This window comes from Haliotis cracherodii, unplaced genomic scaffold, assembly GCF_022045235.1.
Source record: "Haliotis cracherodii isolate W230 unplaced genomic scaffold, xgHalCrac1.p SCAF_2, whole genome shotgun sequence".
Classification (NCBI taxonomy): Eukaryota; Metazoa; Mollusca; class Gastropoda; order Lepetellida; family Haliotidae; genus Haliotis; species Haliotis cracherodii.
In genome coordinates, this window is record NW_027266275.1 from 60,781,117 (window position 1) to 60,801,664 (window position 20,548).

Consider the following 20,548-nt stretch of genomic DNA (forward strand, 5'->3'; position numbering starts at 1 on the left):
AGTTCATGATGTAGGGAAAGAGTTGACACTATTCCATGAAATTTAGGGGATATGGGATCTGTGAATTGTAATCAAGCAAGGCTGTGGATCTTCGACTGTTCAACTGAAATGGTTTTCAGCCGTTTTTGAGCCCATGTGTTCTATAGTGGTAATGATTCTTTAGTCACATTCCATTGTTCAGCATGCTAGGCCGTTGATGATGAAATGTTTGCCCATTCCCTGGTTTGCAGGTTTTGCCTGCAAGAAGCTGGCCATGGTATTTTCGAAGCCATTTTTGCTGCCTTTGGAAGAGACTGACAACTATTTTGAACTGAAGGTAAAACTGTCTTGTACACAATCTGTCTGGAAGGATAGTGATGGGTATTGCAGGGTACGAATAGTGATACACCTGTAGGAAAGGTGGGTGTGGTCAGATGGGTATTGCAGGGTACGAATAGTGATACACCTGTAGAAAAGGTGGGTGTGGTCAGATGGGTATTGCAGGGTACAAATACTGATACACCTGCAGAAAAGGTAGGATGTGGTCAGATGGGTACTGCAGCTAGGGTACAAATACTGATACACCTGCAGAAAAGGTAGGATGTGGTCAGATGGGTATTGCAGGGTAGAAATACTGATACACCTGCAGGAAAGGTGGTAGTGGTCAGATGGGTATTGCAGGGTACAAATACTGACATACCTGCAGGAAATGTGGGTGTGGTCAGATGCGTACTGCAGGGTACAAATACTGACACACCTGCAGGAAAGGTGGGTGTGGTCAGATGGGTATTGCAGGGTACAAATACTGACATACCTGCAGGAAATGTGGGTGTGGTCAAATGCGTACTGCAGGGTACAAATACTGACACACCTGCAGAAAAGGTAGGATGTGGTCAGATGGGTATTGCAGGGTACAAATACTGACATACCTGCAGGAAATGTGGGTGTGGTCAGATGCGTACTGCAGGGTACAAATACTGACACACCTGCAGGAAAGGTGGGTGTGGTCAGATGGGTATTGCAGGGTACAAATACTGACATACCTGCAGGAAATGTGGGTGTGGTCAAATGCGTACTGCAGGGTACAAATACTGACACACCTGCAGAAAAGGTAGGATGTGGTCAGATGGGTATTGCAGGGTACAAATACTGACATACCTGCAGGAAATGTGGGTGTAGTCAGATGCGTACTGCAGGGTACAAATACTGACACACCTGCAGAAAAGGTAGGATGTGGTCAGGTGGGTATTGCAGCTAGGGTACAAATACTGACACACCTGCTGGAAAGGTGGGTGTGGTCAGATGGGTATTGCAGGGTACAAATACTGACACACCTGCAGAAAAGGTAGGATGTGGTCAGGTGGGTATTGCAGCTAGGGTACATATACTGATACACCTGCAGGAAAGGTGGGTGTGGTCAGATGGGTATTGCAGGGTACAAATACTGTTACACCTGCAGGAAAGGTGGGTGTGGTCAGATGGGTATTGCAGGGTACAAATACTGACACACCTGCAGAAAAGGTAGGATGTGGTCAGATGGGTATTGCAGCTAGGGTACATATAATGATACACCTGCAGGAAAGGTGGGTGTGGTCAGGTGGGTATTGCAGCTAGGGTACAAATACTGTTACACCTGCAGGAAAGGTGGGTGTGGTCAGATGGGTATTGCAGGGTACAAATACTGACACACCTGCAGGAAAAGATGAATGTTGTAACTGGGTATTGCAGGGTACATATACTGTTACACCTGCAGGAAAAGGTGGATGTTGTCAGGTGGGTATTGCAGGGTACAAATACTGTTACACCTGGAGGAAAAGGTAGGATGTTGTCAGGTGGGTATTCCAGTGTACAAATCCTGTTACACCTGGAGGAAAAGGCTTTGATTTGTAGTCCTAAAACAAGCACACAATCAATCCTGTTTGTTGGTGTTTTTCTGAAGGGTAGCACCTGAGACTTGTTTACCTGAGTAGTGTCAGCATTATGTTGCTGCCTTGTTTTGACTTTTCCAACTTCGACAGACCCTGACACACCCAAGTGGTTATTTGAGCAGCAGAGTGATGGACTGCCCTGCTGAAACATAGTAAAAGCATGGTGGATCAAGTCAGCTTGGACCTGAAAATGAACCCAATGATTGAACAATTTTCATTTTCCGCCATCAGGTGGATCACATCAACTTGTCCCGCTACGTGAACATGTTGGCCACAGCCGAGTTTAGTGACGACCTCGACCTCATCACAGAGGTCCACACCCCAACCAGTGAGTATTGTCGGAAGATTGATGTGTTCCCTTGATATTTCCTAACCAACATTTATCAAGTACATTGTTGTCTGAACACAAATAACTAATCAGTTACAAAAGACTATGAAATAAATTTCCCCACAGAACATTGAAGCAGGGCCTGGTTGTATTGTATCTGCGTTATCAAAATAGTGCCAGATAACATGTATTGACAGATTTCCATGGGTTAGTAACCCAGACAGAGTTATCCCCCTTGTGTTTTCTCCTCGCTGCATTAACTATCTCACTGCTGCTGATATTGACTTGTTACTACACGCAGCTACATGTTGATAGATAACAGATAGACAATACTATACTATATTTTCAAGATTTCCTGAGTTGAATTTTGTTTTTCATGTAGTGTGACAGTTATTGTACATGTATACTGTTTTAAACATAATGTGACACATTCCTTGTGAGGGGGGCCCAGGGGTGGCCCAGTCGTCTAAGGCGCTGCGATTCGCTGTGCAGAGTTTCGTCCCTTGGCCACACCAGAAAACTATGATTGTGGGTTCAAATCCCGGTTCACCCCGATTATGTTTCTAGGTTTGTCAGCACTATACCCGTGCTCGTGGGTTTCACCGAAGTGGTAAACGTCTGAGACCTGCATCACTTCGGGCTTTCCTCCCACATGAAGCTGACATGCCGTGATATAACTGGAACACTGTTAAAAGCGGCTTTAAACCCAACTCAATCACTCACACTCACATTCCTTGTTCTTTTTTGCAGGTGACATCACCGTGAAGGCACCGACCCTAGATTCTGGCTACTTTAACCCCAGTCAGAAGCTGATTCACACAACACGCTTCGGTACACCAAGGTCAGACACTTGACACTTGACACTGACACTTAATAATCGACAGCTCTAAACATGTGATGAATAAGATAGATCTGGTAATGTATGATTGAATCGCAGTCTGTGCCAAAACCTTTTGAGTCTACTTTGCCGAACATGGCTCTTGGCATCATTACGTGCTAAGTGTTATTGAATAGACTGTTTTTAGCTGACCAGACAGAATTTTGCTAGACTCTGGCTTGGGACTAGTGGCTAAAGTCTCAGACTGGAAACTCCCATGAAGCTGCATGAACTTGGTTTTGTCTTGACAGCCGTGATACAACTATTTTTGCTGACTACAGGGCAAACTATGAACTATTGTTTTGTCTTGAAATATATTTATGTATTTAGAAGACTATGCATTGCCTAAGTTATTACAGTAATATTATTGTCAACTCATACTGTCTAAATATTGTTTGATGTTTTATGTATTGTTGATATGAGCATCTGTTTACAATGGTTCTATAGAGACAAGAGCTGTCCATGGAAGGCTGTGTATGAACACAAGGTGTTTGACAAGCTGGAGATTCCGCTCCCCATCCCTCACCCAGCTAACATAGCCATAGCCATCTACAACAGGTAAACATCTCTCCACCCCCAGCTAACATAGCCATCTACCAACAAGTAAACATCTCTCCACCCACCCCACACTCAGCTAACATAGCCATCTACAACAGGTAAACCTCTCTCCACCCACCCCACACCCAGCTAACATAGCCATCTACAACAGGTAAACCTCTCTCCACCCACCCCACACCCAGCTAACATAGCCATCTACAACAGGTAAACATCTCTCCACCCACCCCACACTCAGCTAACATAGCCATCTACAACAGGTAAACATCTCTCCACCCACCCCACACCCAGCTAACATAGCCATCTACAACAGGTAAACATCTCTCCACCCACCCCACACCCAGCTAACATAGCCATCTACAACAGGTAAACCTCTCTCCACCCACCCCACACCCAGCTAACATAGCCATCTACAATAGGTAAACATCTCTCCACCCACCCCACACTCAGCTGACATAGCCATCTACAACAGGTAAACCTCTCTCCACCCACCCCACACCCAGCTAACATAGCCATCTACAATAGGTAAACATCTCTCCACCCACCCCACACTCAGCTGACATAGCCATAGCCATCTACAACAGGTAAACCTCTCTCCACCCACCCCTCACCCAGCTAACATAGCCATCTACAACAGGTAAACATCTTTCCACCCACCCCACACTCAGCTGACATAGCCATCTACAACAGGTAAACCTCTCTCCACCCACCCCGCACCCAGCTGACATAGCCATCTACAACAGGTAAACCTCTCTCCACCCACCCCACACCCAGCTGACATAGCCATCTACAATAGGTAAACATCTCTCCACCCACCCCACACCCAGCTAACATAGCCATAGCCATCTACAACAGGTAAACCTCTCCCCACCCACTCCACACTCAGCTGACATAGCCATCTACAACAGGTAAACCTCTCTCCACCCACCCCACACTCAGCTGACATAGCCATCTACAACAGGTAAACCTCTCTCCACCCACCCCACACCCAGCTAACATAGCCATCTACAACAGGTAAACCTCTCCCCACCCACTCCACACCCAGCTAACATAGCCATCTACAACAGGTAAACCTCTCTCCACCCACCCCACACTCAGCTGACATAGCCATCTACAACAGGTAAACCTCTCTCCACCCACCCCACACCCAGCTGACATAGCCATCTACAATAGGTAAACATCTCTCCACCCACCCCACACCCAGCTAACATAGCCATCTACAACAGGTAAACCTCTCTCCACCCACCCCACACTCAGCTAACATAGCCATAGCCATCTACAACAGGTAAACCTCTCTCCACCCACCCCACACCCAGCTAACATAGCCATCTACAACAGGTAAACCTCTCTCCACCCACCCCACACTCAGCTGACATAGCCATCTATAACAGGTAAACCTCTCTCCACCCACCCCGCACCCAGCTGACATAGCCATCTACAACAGGTAAACCTCTCTCCACCCACCCCGCACCCAGCTGACATAGCCATCTACAACAGGTAAACCTCTCTCCACCCACCCCACACCCAGCTGACATAGCCATCTACAACAGGTAAACCTCTCTCCACCCACCCCACACTCAGCTGACATAGCCATCTACAACAGGTAAACCTCTCTCCACCCACCCCGCACCCAGCTGACATAGCCATCTACAACAGGTAAACCTCTCTCCACCCACCCCACACCCAGCTAACATAGCCATCTATAACAGGTAAACCTCTCTCCACCCACCCCACACCCAGCTAACATAGCCATCTACAACAGGTAAACCTCTCTCCACCCACTCCACACCCAGCTAACATAGCCATCTACAACAGGTAAACCTCTCTCCACCCACCCCACACTCAGCTGACATAGCCATCTACAACAGGTAAACCTCTCTCCACCCACCCCACACCCAGCTGACATAGCCATCTACAATAGGTAAACATCTCTCCACCCACCCCACACCCAGCTAACATAGCCATCTACAACAGGTAAACATCTCTCCACCCACCCCACACTCAGCTGACATAGCCATCTACAACAGGTAAACCTCTCTCCACCCACCCCACACTCAGCTGACATAGCCATCTATAACAGGTAAACCTCTCTCCACCCACCCCGCACCCAGCTGACATAGCCATCTACAACAGGTAAACCTCTCTCCACCCACCCCGCACCCAGCTGACATAGCCATCTACAACAGGTAAACCTCTCTCCACCCACCCCACACCCAGCTGACATAGCCATCTACAACAGGTAAACCTCTCTCCACCCACCCCACACTCAGCTGACATAGCCATCTACAACAGGTAAACCTCTCTCCACCCACCCCGCACCCAGCTGACATAGCCATCTACAACAGGTAAACCTCTCTCCACCCACCCCACACCCAGCTAACATAGCCATCTATAACAGGTAAACCTCTCTCCACCCACCCCACACCCAGCTAACATAGCCATCTACAACAGGTAAACCTCTCTCCACCCACCCCACACCCAGCTAACATAGCCATAGCCATCTACAACAGGTAAACCTCTCCCCACCCACTCCACACCCAGCTGACATAGCCATCTACAACAGGTAAACCTCTCCCCACCCACTCCACACCCAGCTGATATAGCCATCTACAACAGGTAAATCTCTTCCCACTCCACACCCAGCTAACATAGCCATAGCAATCTACAACAGGTAAACCTCTCCCCACCCACTCCACACCCAGCTGATATAGCCATCTACAACAGGTAAACCTCTCCCCACCCACTCCACACCCAGCTGACATAGCCATCTACAACAGGTAAACCTCTCCCCACCGACCCCACACCCAGCTAACATAGCCATAGCCATCTACAACAGGTAAACACCTCCCCACCCACCCCACACCCAGCTGACATAGCCATCTACAACAGGTAACCCTCTCTCCACCCACCCCACACCCAGCTAACATAGCCATAGCCATCTACAACAGGTAAACCTCTCTCCACCCACCCCACACCCAGCTGACATAGCCATAGCCATCAACAGCAGGTAAACATCTCTCCACCCACCCCTCACCCAGCTGACATAGCCATAGCCATCAACAACAGGTAACGGTCCACACCTACCTAACATAGCCATGTTCAACATTTTTTAGGATGTTAAACCTACACCTGTGTATGCTGTATTTTCCATATTTGGAAGTCTTGGCACTTGAAAATTGCTTTGGAGAGTCATAGAAATCATAAATAGCAAATTTAGTTCCGAGATCGAGCAGTGAACAAACATTTCGTATGTTGATGAAAATAAAACTGGTTCAATAGTTCCTTGGCAATTATATACCTCTTCAATGCTTCTGTTTTCTGTAAAAGAAATCTGTAGACATTTATTTGCACATTCACCCATTATCACTGTGTTTTAAATTAAGCCTGACAGTCAAGGGGTCCTTTTCATGGCCCCAATGCCAAAAGCTCATCATTCAAATATTATATCAAACATTAACAGCAGGACCCCCTGTAATTTCAAACACTGTAACAAGTTTATGCTAATGTCTGTCGTATGTTGTATTTTCAAAACATACCCTAACTTCTGTGTTCTGTGTTCTGCAGGGAGAATGACCAAGCCTACATTGACATGGACAATGTGTTCTGCCAGAGGATCGTGCGAGCAACAAAAGAGGTACCGTATGTGGACTTTGGCGATCGCTCTAGCCTAGACATGTACGATGGGGAGCCTAGCACCCCAGATAACGCAACCGCTGAATCTGTCACTGTCGTCCCTTCCCATCTCGCTCTCCAGGAACGGTCATTCTCCGAGGAAGGCATGGACAAGCACTCTGTTCCATTTACTGGCACTCCCATCTCTGACACAGCTAGCATTCAATTATCCACTGTCCCCTCCCCACACTCCCTGTCCCCCGTTTCTCTGGCCGCAGGTCCGGCATCTGTCACTTTGGAGGTGGAGGAGGGGGAGGGGGAGACTGACCCACCAAGAAGGGGTCACTCACGAGAAGAGAAAATTGTGTATTCTGAGGGTGAAATGGACAATAGCTGCATGATCTATATCGATGACGATCATTCGGAGGCTGTCCTCAAAGTTTGATGAAATTGATGTGTATTGTTAATTGCAATGTGTTTTGCAATCAGACTGTGCGTGAAATGAAACAGACATTGTTTGCTTAGTGCTGTTTTTGTTACTACCGTTCCTGTATTCGGGAATATTTTTCTTATTCCAAGATTTGATACTTGATTTTAACACATCAGTCATGACGCGATCACTTATGTTGGGATGTGTGTCTGAACCTGTTTAAACTGTGTACAATTTTTAGAATAATTTGTGTGAAGTAACATTGTTAGATTTGCTGTCCTCGATTGACCAACTAATCCTTAAAAAAAAGGTTGGCTGATTTCCGTGATTGCTTTTCAGCGTGATTTTGTCTGTAGTTAGATAGCTATACTGGCTTACAGCTCAGGGATTTTGTTATGTTCCAATTTAATCCAAGTTTTGTGTGACTTCCACCCTAACAAGATACACAATCATGGGTGTCCCATTTTGTAGTATTTGTCATTCTTTGTGGGTCGCTCTGTCTCGGTATTAGCTTGCCAACTGCCAGTATCAAATTAGGGTTATCATCAGATTAGATCTAACCATCCACCTAAATTATGGGAATATTTATTACGTTATATATTTCTAACAAACTTTGATTTGAAACTTTGTCTGTAAAACAGTGCAAGAGCATTTATTAAGTGTAAAAAATAAATGTTGACGTAAAAGATATTTGAAGGTAAATATTTTGGATAAAAAGTGCACACTCCAAACAAGAAAATACATTGCATAGACTTATACCTCAGTCAACATATGTTCTCCGAGTGAAGTTTTATGAATCATTGTCAAAACTTTTGAAACTGAACGACGACTTATAGCAAACATCAGTCAAGGTGTTTTCTTCTTCCCAACACCTTTAATCAATATGGATTATTTATGACTCGAAAACTCTCATTACACTCTTTCCACTGCTTCACTGCTATCACATCCCGATAGAGGATGTACCAAAGGACACTGCCCTGATAAAGATGTATCAGTGGGATCCGGTTTCTCTCTCCTCAATCCTGTGTTATTTTACCCCCCCACTAACTCTCTAGTCCCTTGCGTTGCAGCCACTGTAACCTGTTCTTCCTATTAATCTTTTAATCAATATACGCATATATTCACTGTCTTCATTCCAAATCATTCTGATTTCAAGGGTATAACGCATCGTGAAGTTGTTGCGGAGTACGATCACAGTGGACTATGCCATGTAAGCCAAGCGTGTTCCTAGGCCTTACCACTGCACGGCATTAGGGTGAAAGACTTGTTATGCAATTATTTTGTTCTCTTACTTACTGTTGGGGATTTAACGTGCCTCTGACGTAATGCGTATTTCGCACACGGATTTTGTTCTCATTCTGCCATAGCTATATATAGGAGCATGATGGGTGGATGGGGTGGGTGGTGCTTTGTGGGAGGTGATGGGATGGGTTTGCTTTTAGGTGTGGTGAACATTGCGAACCAGTCTTGATGTCCCATTCAGATACATTGCTGTGTAATTGCTAAGGCCACACTTATTTAATTTTATGTTTCACGGATTTATTCTGCCTTTCCATACAAGGTCGGTCAAAATAAAAATAAAAATAAATAGCTATGTCAATCAGTTATTTATTTATATGAAAATCATTCTGCCATGGAGTTAAAACTGCAGCTGGCTTCTTGAATCACTGATAGTTATGGAGACATGGTATTTAAACATAACATTTTGTATTGTATAAGACAGTCTATATTACAAGCAGGGGACATTCTAAAAATAAATATTTTAATTTTGATTTAATTCTTTTGCAGTTGCTTTTCATTATGGGCGGCAGACATGTGAAACAAAAATAAAAAATGTGTTGCCTGATTGCTTCATTATGAGCTAATGTTGACTTTTTCCCATCAATATAAATGAATATATTTTTTTAAACAATAATTGATAGTTTGGGGCAAGGTAATATTTACTTTTAGGAAGGACCAGCACAAACATGAAATGGGTTTAATGTAACTATCAGTGGAAGCCTTTGTATCTTTGTCATTTTTATAAATTCGTAAGATATCTGTCTCTATCAGACTGAGAGCTTTAACAAAATTGTGTTGTGGTTTTTACATGGTTGATAATTTTAGCAATCAAAGTGTCAAATTTCTATCATTCTTTTTTGCATATACATTGTATTCAAATATATGACAAAGGGCTAGTGCAATCAACAGTATTTTATTTGTTTGTTTGTTTTGATCTTAACAGCCCAAGAGTTCAAATGTATTTGATGTCAGTATTTCCTGTATGTAAGAGTAAACAGTTAACATAGCACAAACAATTCATTCCTTGTAAAACTCCTTGAAAAACACATTGAAAAACAATGTAAATATTTAACATCGAAAACGACAATACTAAGTTTCCTTTTTCTTTTAAAATAGGCTCAGCAAACCAATATTGCAATAATGTATGCACAACTTTAAATTAATGGTTGATGAAACTACTACAGTCAAACCAGGAACACAAGAGATGGCTTAAAAGCTTATTATTTTAGTTTTAGGCTTTGGAGACATCTTTACATTTTTCCGTGATTATTGTTGATTTTACAGCGTAGCAAGATTTCTGTAACCATACTATTGACTTCAATGCATTTATATAGCTTCAAGTTTAGTCATGTATAAATATTTGGTTAATGTGTATAGTAGTGATAAATGTTGAAATATTTTATGCAAAAAAGCTTCATGAAAATGTGTTCATTTCAGGGTCTAGATTTGCAAACACATGTTGTGTACTTAACCTTTTTTCATCATATCGTGCAATGCTTTATCATGATGAAGATAGTGTCATCAATTTTGACTTTTGTTTTATATCATTGTAAATATTTGTACTTTACTAGCTTGGTGCACTACATATCCCAACAATATTTTAGCGTGTTGGAAATGTCCTTAACCATGTTAACTTGAGGAGAGTTTACATCCAAGTTATCTTTTTCTTCCAAGGATGGGAAACTGTCTCAGTGGTACTCTGGTCAACTCTGACAGATGTTGTGTAGATCCTGCTATACAGTCTATTAATAATACTCATTTTCGTCACATTTTGAAACAATTTGTCCTTCCCCAAATTTACAAATATTTCCAATGCTAGCTGCTCATTCTTAGGCTGACCAAATGCTCATGGCTGGTTTTGTCATTATGAAATACTGAGTCTATTTCTGCTATGATTTGATTAATCATATTAGCATTGTGACAAAGTTTTAGTTGAGTCTTTGCCAAGCTTGGAAATATTGTTGAAAATAATTTTGACAGAAATGAATAAAATGTTGTTTTTGAAAATAATTTTGACGGAAATATATGAAATATTTGATGTATGATTGTATGTTAAAATTGACAAATCCTGTTTGCTCCTCACCCAGTTGAAGAATGTAGATGGATTGATAGTCAGGTGATGTGAGATATGACAATGTTTATTATCTGTTGACAAAATGATGTTTGTTATTTGATATGAATGTAAATAAGTAGGTTGTAGATTGTGTTATTGACGTGGATTTGATGGCTTGTTCCAATGGCATACTGCCTCATATATGATGTACATAGCTTTTGCCAATGTGTGTGTTCAAGGGCGGAATCGACATAAGTCAGGAAGGGCTGATCACGTTGTGCTAGTTGCCTTGTCCAAAGTGAACAGCTAAACAATAGATGACACTCATTGGTCCTCAATCTAAGATTGTCTGTTTTGTGTCAAATCAAAAAATGAAAAGATAATCGGGATAAAGATATATGAATAAAATTAAACTGAATACATTCAAAATGAGTATGTAATAAGTCACAATATGTTCAGTCTTAAAGATGTTAATTTGTGTCAATATGATTCTGACCATGCTTTGAAATTTGAACATTAATACCAAAACAGAATGTGTGAGATTTATATTGTATTGCTACAGGCCCTAAATAGGGATAAAGATATTTGAAAATGATTAAACTGAATACATTCAAAATGAGTATATATATTATATGAATCTCAATATGTTCAAAAGATGTTAAGTTGTGTCAATATAATTTGGACCTTACATTGAGATTTGAACAATTAATACCAAAATAGAATGCGTGAGATTTACATTGTATTGCTGCAGGACCTACTCTGTCAGAGTGAAATATCCTGGAATTTAATACACACTAGTACCGCTCGATTAGAAAGTTATGAAGGAGTAAATCGTAGCTATATGTCATGTCAACAACCTGTAGTCTGTTTCCCAAGTGAAGCAGTACATAGCTATGTTTTCACAGGTGTAAAGGAACCACAGCAGGAGTATTAGATTGTTCAGGTGCAGCCTTCTCTTGGAGAGATATATCGCCAATTGTTGGAATTGACATGACACATGAAATTGACATGAAACAGACATGAAACAAGAAATTGATATGAAATAGATGTGAAATTGACATGAAACATGAAATTGACATGAAACAAAAAATTGATATGAAATAGATGTGAAATTGACATGAAACATGAAATTGACATGAAACATGAAATTGACATGAAACATGAAATTGATATGAAATAGACATGAAAACATGAAATTGACATGAAATAGACATGAAACAAGAAATTGATATGAAATAGATGTGAAATTGACATGAAACATGAAATTGACATGAAACAAAAAATTGATATGAAATAGATGTGAAATTGACATGAAACATGAAATAGACATGAAACATGAAATTGACATGAAATAGACATGAAACAAGAAATTGACATGAAATAGATGTGAAATTGACATGAAATAGATGTGAAACTGACATGAAATAGACACTGTCAGTATCTCTATATGGTGGAGTCCAAGACATCTATGTCCACTCCGCCCTTGAATCTCCCACATACCTGGTTGTGATGATCATATTGTCAAGGGTGATACTTGCACTTATTAACGTAGTCATGCTTTTTTACATTTTAGTTTCTTTTACATTTCCGCAGCTATGCAATTTTCTTTGTGTTCTGTTTTCCATTTTGTTTGCGGTTTCATGTAAATACTTTTACCAACAACCTGTGCTATTGTGACTTTCTTTTTTTCTCGTTTGTTTCCAAGGATTGACGTCATCGACAGTCACAGCCTTGACAGCCGCTGCGCCCAGCTGGTCAGCACAAATGTATATACACAATGTTTATTAATATACTAATTGGTGCTTAATTTGAATATGCAAATGGATATATTTGCTTTGCTTCCATGCTTTGCTAATCAGACCTGCACATTACTTGTGTTCAATGCACAAGCACATTATTAAAACCCTACTTGTGACAGTTACAATACTTGACAGAACTAGTTTTGTGAGCGATTGACAAATTTAATATTTAATATCTGACAACGTTTTCCTTCTCTTCGATCTGAACTGTTTTGTATGTTTACAAAATTGAAATCCTTTATAAAAGTATTTTTGTAGGTTTGTTAACTTGATTAATCATTTCATTAATTTAACTCTGAAACTTTAACAGGATTATTTATTCAAAGATTACATTATTTTCATAGTATAAATTGTTATGAAAATATTCACATTCAACACAGATGATATGTATGGTGCACCAAATTTAGTCGTGACATCAGTTCATGGACAGGCGGAATGTTTGGCAAGTGTGACAGATGTTGAGGACTTGCCACGTGTTGCCTGCCATGTTTATTTTATGCACTAACTCTGCAATAACGACATACGGAGGTGTAGAGGAGAGTGATAGGGACTTCACTGCTTTGTCTATATGGTGTGCTATGTGGCTGGGACCTCGTGTGCTCGACAATTGTCTGCCATGACAGATCAGTTTTAGGATTGTCGTATTCAATGACAGACTCTTTATGTCTTGAATTGTCAATGAATTAGTACACATTTGCTTCTAATAACTCATGTTATTGCTTATTAACCATGCTTCGATGCTCTCACAAACTGGTATAACATAAATATTTGGTTATGTCTGAAGATCAAATATGCAGGCATAAATAAACTTGTATACCATGTTTAGATTGTCTCATGAGTGAGTGAGTGAGTGAGTATGGTTTTACGCCACCTTTAGCAATATTCCAGCAATATCACAGCGGGGGACACCAGAAATGGGCTTCACACATTGTACCCATGTCAGGAATCGAACCTGGGTCTTCGGCGTGATGAGCGAACGCTTTAACCACTAGGCTACCCGACCGCCCCTTGATTGTCTCATGAAATGGATCCAAGACACTACTGCTAAACAACATTGCCATGAACACAATATATGACTGTAGATGTTCCCTACACAACAGAAGAATCCATTTCCATTGAACAGAAGAGTGGGATGCGATCATTTTGGTACCAAATGTAATAAAGTTTGGTAAATATTTATTACCCCTGGTGTATTGAGGCTTAGCATATTTGTTCTGCTTTTGCAATATTTTTTTAATTGGACCTTGATTTGAATTAGTACTTGGACCATACAGAACACTGGAGCTTCTGTTGTCCTCTGCTCAGCTTTTTTGTTATATATGTAACTGGTAGTGGGGCTTGACATAGTTTTTGTTTTTCACAATATTGACATTTGGTATTTGTTTTGTAAGTTTGGGGATATGACCCCTGTGTTTGTTTAGCCGTAGTGCAGTTTTGAACAACATGAATCAGTTCATTTTGCTCTGGCATGTTCTGGGTGGTTAAAGCGTTGGCTCGTCACGCCGAAGATTCAGGTTCGATTCCCCACATGTGTACAATGTGTGAAGCCCATTTCTGGTGTTCCCTGCCATGATATTCCTGGAATATTGCTAAAAGCAGCATAAAACCATTCACTCACTCACCCTGGCACGTTCTTGATGAGATATGTTGTTTATCAGCTCCTCGTCCTTCATCCTCATGTTGACATTCTAAACATGGTCTACATTTGGATATGCTTCTCTTCCATTTGTGATTCTCTAGTCTTGTAGAAATGTTTCAAGTTTTATATCTGAGTATTAGGGCTTTGCCATGTATATTCTCACAGGGAAAGACTAAAATTCAAAACAATATTGACAAAGGATGTTTAAGTGTGTGCATTGTGAAGTTATTGCCAAAACATTTTGTGAAATTTCTTGAAAAGACAATTAAGCCAATATTAATGAAATTGTGATGAATATTATTTGTTTGTTCAATTTTGTTAATGAATTGTGTAGAAAATATTTCTGGTGTTGATTTTCACAAGTCAAAACATATCACTGTCTTTTTGTATTGTATACAGATAGGTTGAAATAAGGGAATGTTTATGAGAGGTAAGGTTCAGTGTATGTACTCTAAAGAATAACCATCTAGCATTATATTAAGAATGCTATATCAGACACAGACATTATACTCTGTCGTGTATCATTGAGATAGCACTAACCTATCTTCTGAAATACATTTTGGGTGGTGGGATAGCCTTGTGGTTAAAGTGTTGGCACATACCACTGAACATAACGAGTTAGGGATCATTAATATTTTGGGGGATATTTTTATGAAATTGTGTGCTAATTCTTCAATACAAAAAATATCCCTCAAAGTATTCATGCTCCCTACCTTTTTTTGTATGTTAGTATATTTCAATAATTGGCGTGAGACCAGCTTTGAACTATTTCTATGGTCCCTTATTTTTGTCTATCTGTATATTTCACAAGACAGGAATTTTGCCAAAGCACCTGTTAAACCAGATCCAGTCCAACTGTCAGATTGTTGAATGATACAGAATTGAGGTGTGCCAAGTCAGTTTATTTGCACCCAACATTCAAGTGTTATTGTTTGAGAATACACTTTTCTTCTTCTGTGACAATGAGTTACACAATACAGGAGCCAGCTTCACACTATCAGCGCCTTGTACACCATGGCTGTGACATGGAGCAAAGATGGCAATCCAACATGGACAAAATACCAGTATTAATCTGTTGTATAGTTCAGAATGCATGTGGTAGGTCACCAAGAATCCTAAATTACTGGCAGGTTTGGGGGGACAAAATTTGTAATGTATACTACTCAAAATAAGTTAAAGAACACCTGATTCTTTCATATTGCCCTAGTTAATATGTCATGACAGATTAGCAATAGTAATATGAAAGAAACATATTTTCTTTAACTTCTTTTGAGTAGTTAGTTTATTTCAATGTGTTCCTACTGAGAGAATAATATTGAAATGTAGATTTTGTACTGGTTGGCATCTCTGCCACAGTGGCACCATGGGCTTAGTCCTGCTGCTGTCATCACATGCACTCCACAGATGCATCATCAACATTGTTGGTCAGAGAGCATGGGGAGATAACTCTTTTTGGTGCAAATACAGGGGAGATAACTCTTCTGTATGTACATTGAAGTGAGATAACTCTTTTTAATGTAAATATAGGGGAGATAACTCTTCTGTATGTACATTGAAGGGAGATAACTCTTTTTAATGTAAATACAGGGGAGATAACTCTTCTGTATGTACATTGAAGGGGAGATAACGCTTCCATATGTACATTAATGTTATGTTCTTAATGCAAGTGTACTCACAGAAGTGTGAAATACAGGCTCAGTCAAGTTCAACAATTCCATGACAATTTTTTTTTTTAAATATCAGCACTTATTGTGGTGACAAAACTTAATGAAAAGGCTTCTAATGTGAGTGTGTGTTCTTGTGGTTTTGTGGTCCTGATGTCATGACAGGTTTCATCACCTTTGCCTTGATTCTTACAATGAAAATATGTTTTTACCACACCCAAGTTGGTTTGTTACACAATATGTATGCATAGATGATAAACTAAGGCCTTCTTAGTTATTGCTTCATTGCATTGCTTCCAAGTCGTTGCCGCTTCTACTATTCACCTTTGTAAACTGCACTGATCGTTACTACTGACCTTGTTAGCTTTTGGAGAATGTCAAAGTGGTTAGGTGTCTGTACAAAATCCTTTGTAAATTGTTAAGAAGTATTTGTATACATGTTACAAATGACTTGATTCATTTAGGAATTGACTTTTCACTGTGTGTGAGTTCATTGGAGTATGAACCTGCACAGAGTGAGAGCCAAACTGTATGAACAATGCCTATAATTTTTTATTTCACTATTTTATACCTTGAGGGATGTTTTACACATTGTCATTTAGTATGTGTGACTCCGTGTTTACACTGACAACCATACAAAAATCAACTGTAACAAGGAATAAAAAAGTTAATTTAAAGGAGAGGCGACGTGTGTGTGTGTATGCTCAACTTGCTCTACAGGAACGTCTTTTATTGCTTGGTTACAACAAATAGATTCAGATAGTACCATCATTGGATAAAGGTGTCTTATGAACAACCTCTGTTAAGTAAGGACAAGATATATGGATGAACAACTGCTTCATTACAATTAGGAGCAACGTTATGTCAGTTTTGCAGTCATCCAATGGAAAAGCCATATATCTTGTAAGCTTCACATTAAAAAGTTATTTCCATTTACAAACGGATATAATCAAGAATCTAAAATTTTTCAAAAGGGACAAATACAAAAATACGACAATAATATCAGATAACATTATTCGTTTAGGTAAGACTTACATTGCCGTGGGCCTTGTTCAACAAAGCAATCTTAGCGCTATGACTATCTTAGTCTGTGTTAGTGAATGGAAGATTGATAAGATTGCTGTGTGGAACAGGGGTCCTGAATCCCGATCCAGTTTTCGCTGTATAGTTTATCACAGTCTTACGAATGTCGTAGCACTATGAACACTTTGTGGATCGGCTCAAGGTCCATTCGTACAAGAAAAGGTGGATCATGTTTGAACATACACCACCGGTCTTTGGATAATTGATGTGCTATAACAAAAACAATCTCATTAAAATCAGATCTTCTCACTGCCGCTAAACAAAGATCTGAGGACATCCCATTACGGTTCACGTCAGACCGACCTTTCACAAACTCTGACCGACCAATGGAATAACTGACAAGAAGTCGACATTAGCCAATCAGGAGGCAGCTTTCTTGTGCTTTACGGCACTAATTTCAAATTGTCGACTACGCTTCGAAACATATTTTGACAAATTCTCGCTTAAAAATTTGAAACCTGAACAAAAGAACGGTCTAGAATGGCTAATATAATGTCTAGATTGTATAGATTCAATCGTTAAGCCTGTAACTATCGTTCGGAATACCCCGTTTTAACGTTTTCGAGGCTGCATGATTAGAAATCACATTCCAACTGTCACTTTCATGATCTGGTAAGTGAAGCTCTGATTGGTCGGATGAAAGGTCGTTCTGACATGACCCCTAATGGGATGTCCTGAGATCTTTGTTTAGCGGCAGCGAGAACTAAGATCTGATTTTAATGAGATTGTTACAAAAAGTATGTATTACAGTCCTGGTAACAGAAAGTCAGACCTGGCAACTAACTCTAAACATACAGCCTACAATGAATAATATTGGTGACACTGTGGGGACACCCTGTAATGGCTGGGAGTGTACGTCAAGTAAGTGAGAGATTCTAAACTGCCAACAGCAATTATTTGGTAATACAATAAGCTATTTAGTTAAACTTTATCTTATCACAGTCTGTGCGTTCCTTATAGATAAGCTTGCAGGTGTGAAGTAATTTTACTGATTAAATCATATTTTGCGTGAATTGTTACGTTTGCAGATGTCGCCAGCTGTTTAGATTTCAGAATCATTGAGAGTTGTTTTGAAAGTATGTGGTGTTGCAGTTTGAAACTCCGTGTTTGATTAGTGTGATCTGACGTTTGTGGCAGGCAGGCAGGCTGCCATGTGTTAAAGGCTTGTTTTACTGGTTCCCATGTTTATTTGAAATGGCACTAAACTATATTTGTATTTGAAGTAGTTATTTCATCAGATATGAACATTCAGTGTTTTTGCAGGTTTACAAAGTCTGCTTGTCTTCAACTGTTTTCACGGTCAACTTTCATCACTAAAATGGAGAACTTGAAAATATCATACTATGTTGTTTGCTCTGCTGAGATGTCTTAACAACTAAACTTGGACCATTGTGTAGGTGACATGTGCCTAGAGATGACATGTAGGAGTAGAATATCTTGAAGTTAGATTAAAAATACACAGATAAGCCAAATTTGTTCATTATTTGACATTGTGTAAGATTTCGTGAAATGGTTCTATTAATAATAATTTGGTTAAAACTATAAGGATAATTTCTGCATGCTGGAGTCACCCATAAAGAATATTCAAATGTAGAAACAATGTTTAAATATTTTGAACTTTTAAAGTGATTATGAAAATAAAGAATAATCTGTGTGGAAACAAAAATCTGACAAAAATATAATACTCATTGTTGATTAGAGACGCTAATATCTTTGACTAAAAGTATACTTGAACACCAATATTGTACAATGCAAACTGAAACTAACCAACAAAGAGATAAATTGTATGAGTTACGGATCTGCATGTGCATGCATACAATGATATAGGCCACATGCATACTACTCCATGAAAAAAACAGTTCAGAACTTCATACAAAAAGAATGTATTGTTAACATTTTCTTATCTGAGATAGTGTACATCTGAGGGTTTCTATGAAACCGTGTTGTGATGGAGTGTGGTGCTGGTGTTGTACTGTGTCCTACTGCCGGTGTATGTTGCCATCTCTAGGCTGTGTCTCCACCATCTGTCTCCAGTGAGCCACGTACAGAGTAGGAGACACATGGTTTGCGTCGCCCCGAGTGCTAATGCCCCTGGTGTGCTAACGCCATTATTGGTCACTGCAGTGTTGATTGGCAGACTCATTGTGGTGGGCTTCGAGCTCAGACTTTGTCACAAGTCACAATGTTGTTTTTTCTAAATAAAGATTTTAACAAATTTTGGAGATTTGTCATTTTGATTCATCATGAGCAGATTGCATGACCGTCAATCCAAGTATCTTTGCTGTATAAAGAATGAGAAACAGTCTTCATTACCTCCATAATGTCCTCGTCATCAAATTACAGCAATTCACTTTTCAGAGTTCCATCCCTTGTGCATGTCAGAATCGTGTGATCATGGGTTCGAATCCCAGTTTTGTCCTCAATTTATTACCTTAGAGGTACCTACATATCAGGGTTTATTGAAATCATATGTGCCCTAGGGTCACTTCATGTCACGAGACAACAATGTATTGTTTCTGTCATCCGGACGGCATTGATTCGATTGTTGACATCATTTGAATCCTATTGTGGCGTGAGGTCGGAATGACGTCGCAATAAAAACGACATCATAGCTGATGATTGTTGACGTCATTCGATATATTGTGGTTCCATTGCTGTTGCGACTTGCTGTCCTAATAGGTAAACACTAAAATTTGTCTGTGTGTAGACATCTTCGGTAATAAATAGAACATTATATTCATGTTCATGTCATACTATGTCTATGACATTCATGCCTAAATTCCGTACCAAAACCATACCAAAATGGTAAAATTCTCAGACCTGCATCCCATCCCCTTACATCAAGCTGACATGCCATGATGACTTAAATACTGTGCAAGGCAGCATGAAACCAAACTCACTCACTCACATGTAGAATGGCATGCTCTGACCAATCAGATGGCACTGAATGGATAGTTGCTAGAACCAATCAGAACTCTCCTGTTAAAACTTGTGATTGTAGCTCTGCATGATGGCTACCTCCAGTAATGATTATGGGACCAAGAAGTGTGCTGAACTCTTCAGTTACATTACATATGTTATCATTTGCTTAACCTTTTTTCTCGTGAGCAGAATATTTGAAATGCCATTTGGTCTGAAAAGCTTGACTTGAACAAGAACCAAAAATAATTATCATCACTAAACTGTATCCATGACAACAAAAGTTTTGGCATTTCTCATCTGCTACACAGAAAAGAGTGACTTTCAGCATGGTTCTTGGCTATGCAGGACAGGAAATGACCGGACATTACTTGAAATGACCAGACAGAACAGGAATGTTA

The 20,548-nt window shown here is 40.1% G+C and overlaps 1 protein-coding gene across 4 annotated transcripts in view; it reads left to right on the forward strand.

The window, feature by feature from the left end:
• Positions 1 to 13,760, forward strand: part of LOC139468311 (uncharacterized) — a 165,853-nt gene extending 152,093 nt beyond the window's left edge. For 2 of the 4 annotated variants that reach the window (XM_071250200.1, XM_071250199.1), the window contains exons 29-33: positions 231 to 316; positions 2,139 to 2,235; positions 2,986 to 3,076; positions 3,560 to 3,670; positions 7,232 to 9,117. In XM_071250200.1, coding sequence (XP_071106301.1) covers positions 231 to 316; positions 2,139 to 2,235; positions 2,986 to 3,076; positions 3,560 to 3,670; positions 7,232 to 7,724 — 878 coding nt within the window. In that variant the 3' untranslated portion in view covers positions 7,725 to 9,117. Of the gene's footprint in view, positions 1 to 230; positions 317 to 2,138; positions 2,236 to 2,985; positions 3,077 to 3,559; positions 3,671 to 7,231; positions 9,118 to 12,748 lie in introns of those variants that run through there. The other 2 variants (XR_011653681.1, XM_071250201.1) reach the window with 2 other exon arrangements.
• Positions 13,761 to 20,548: the final 6,788 nt, after the last annotated feature.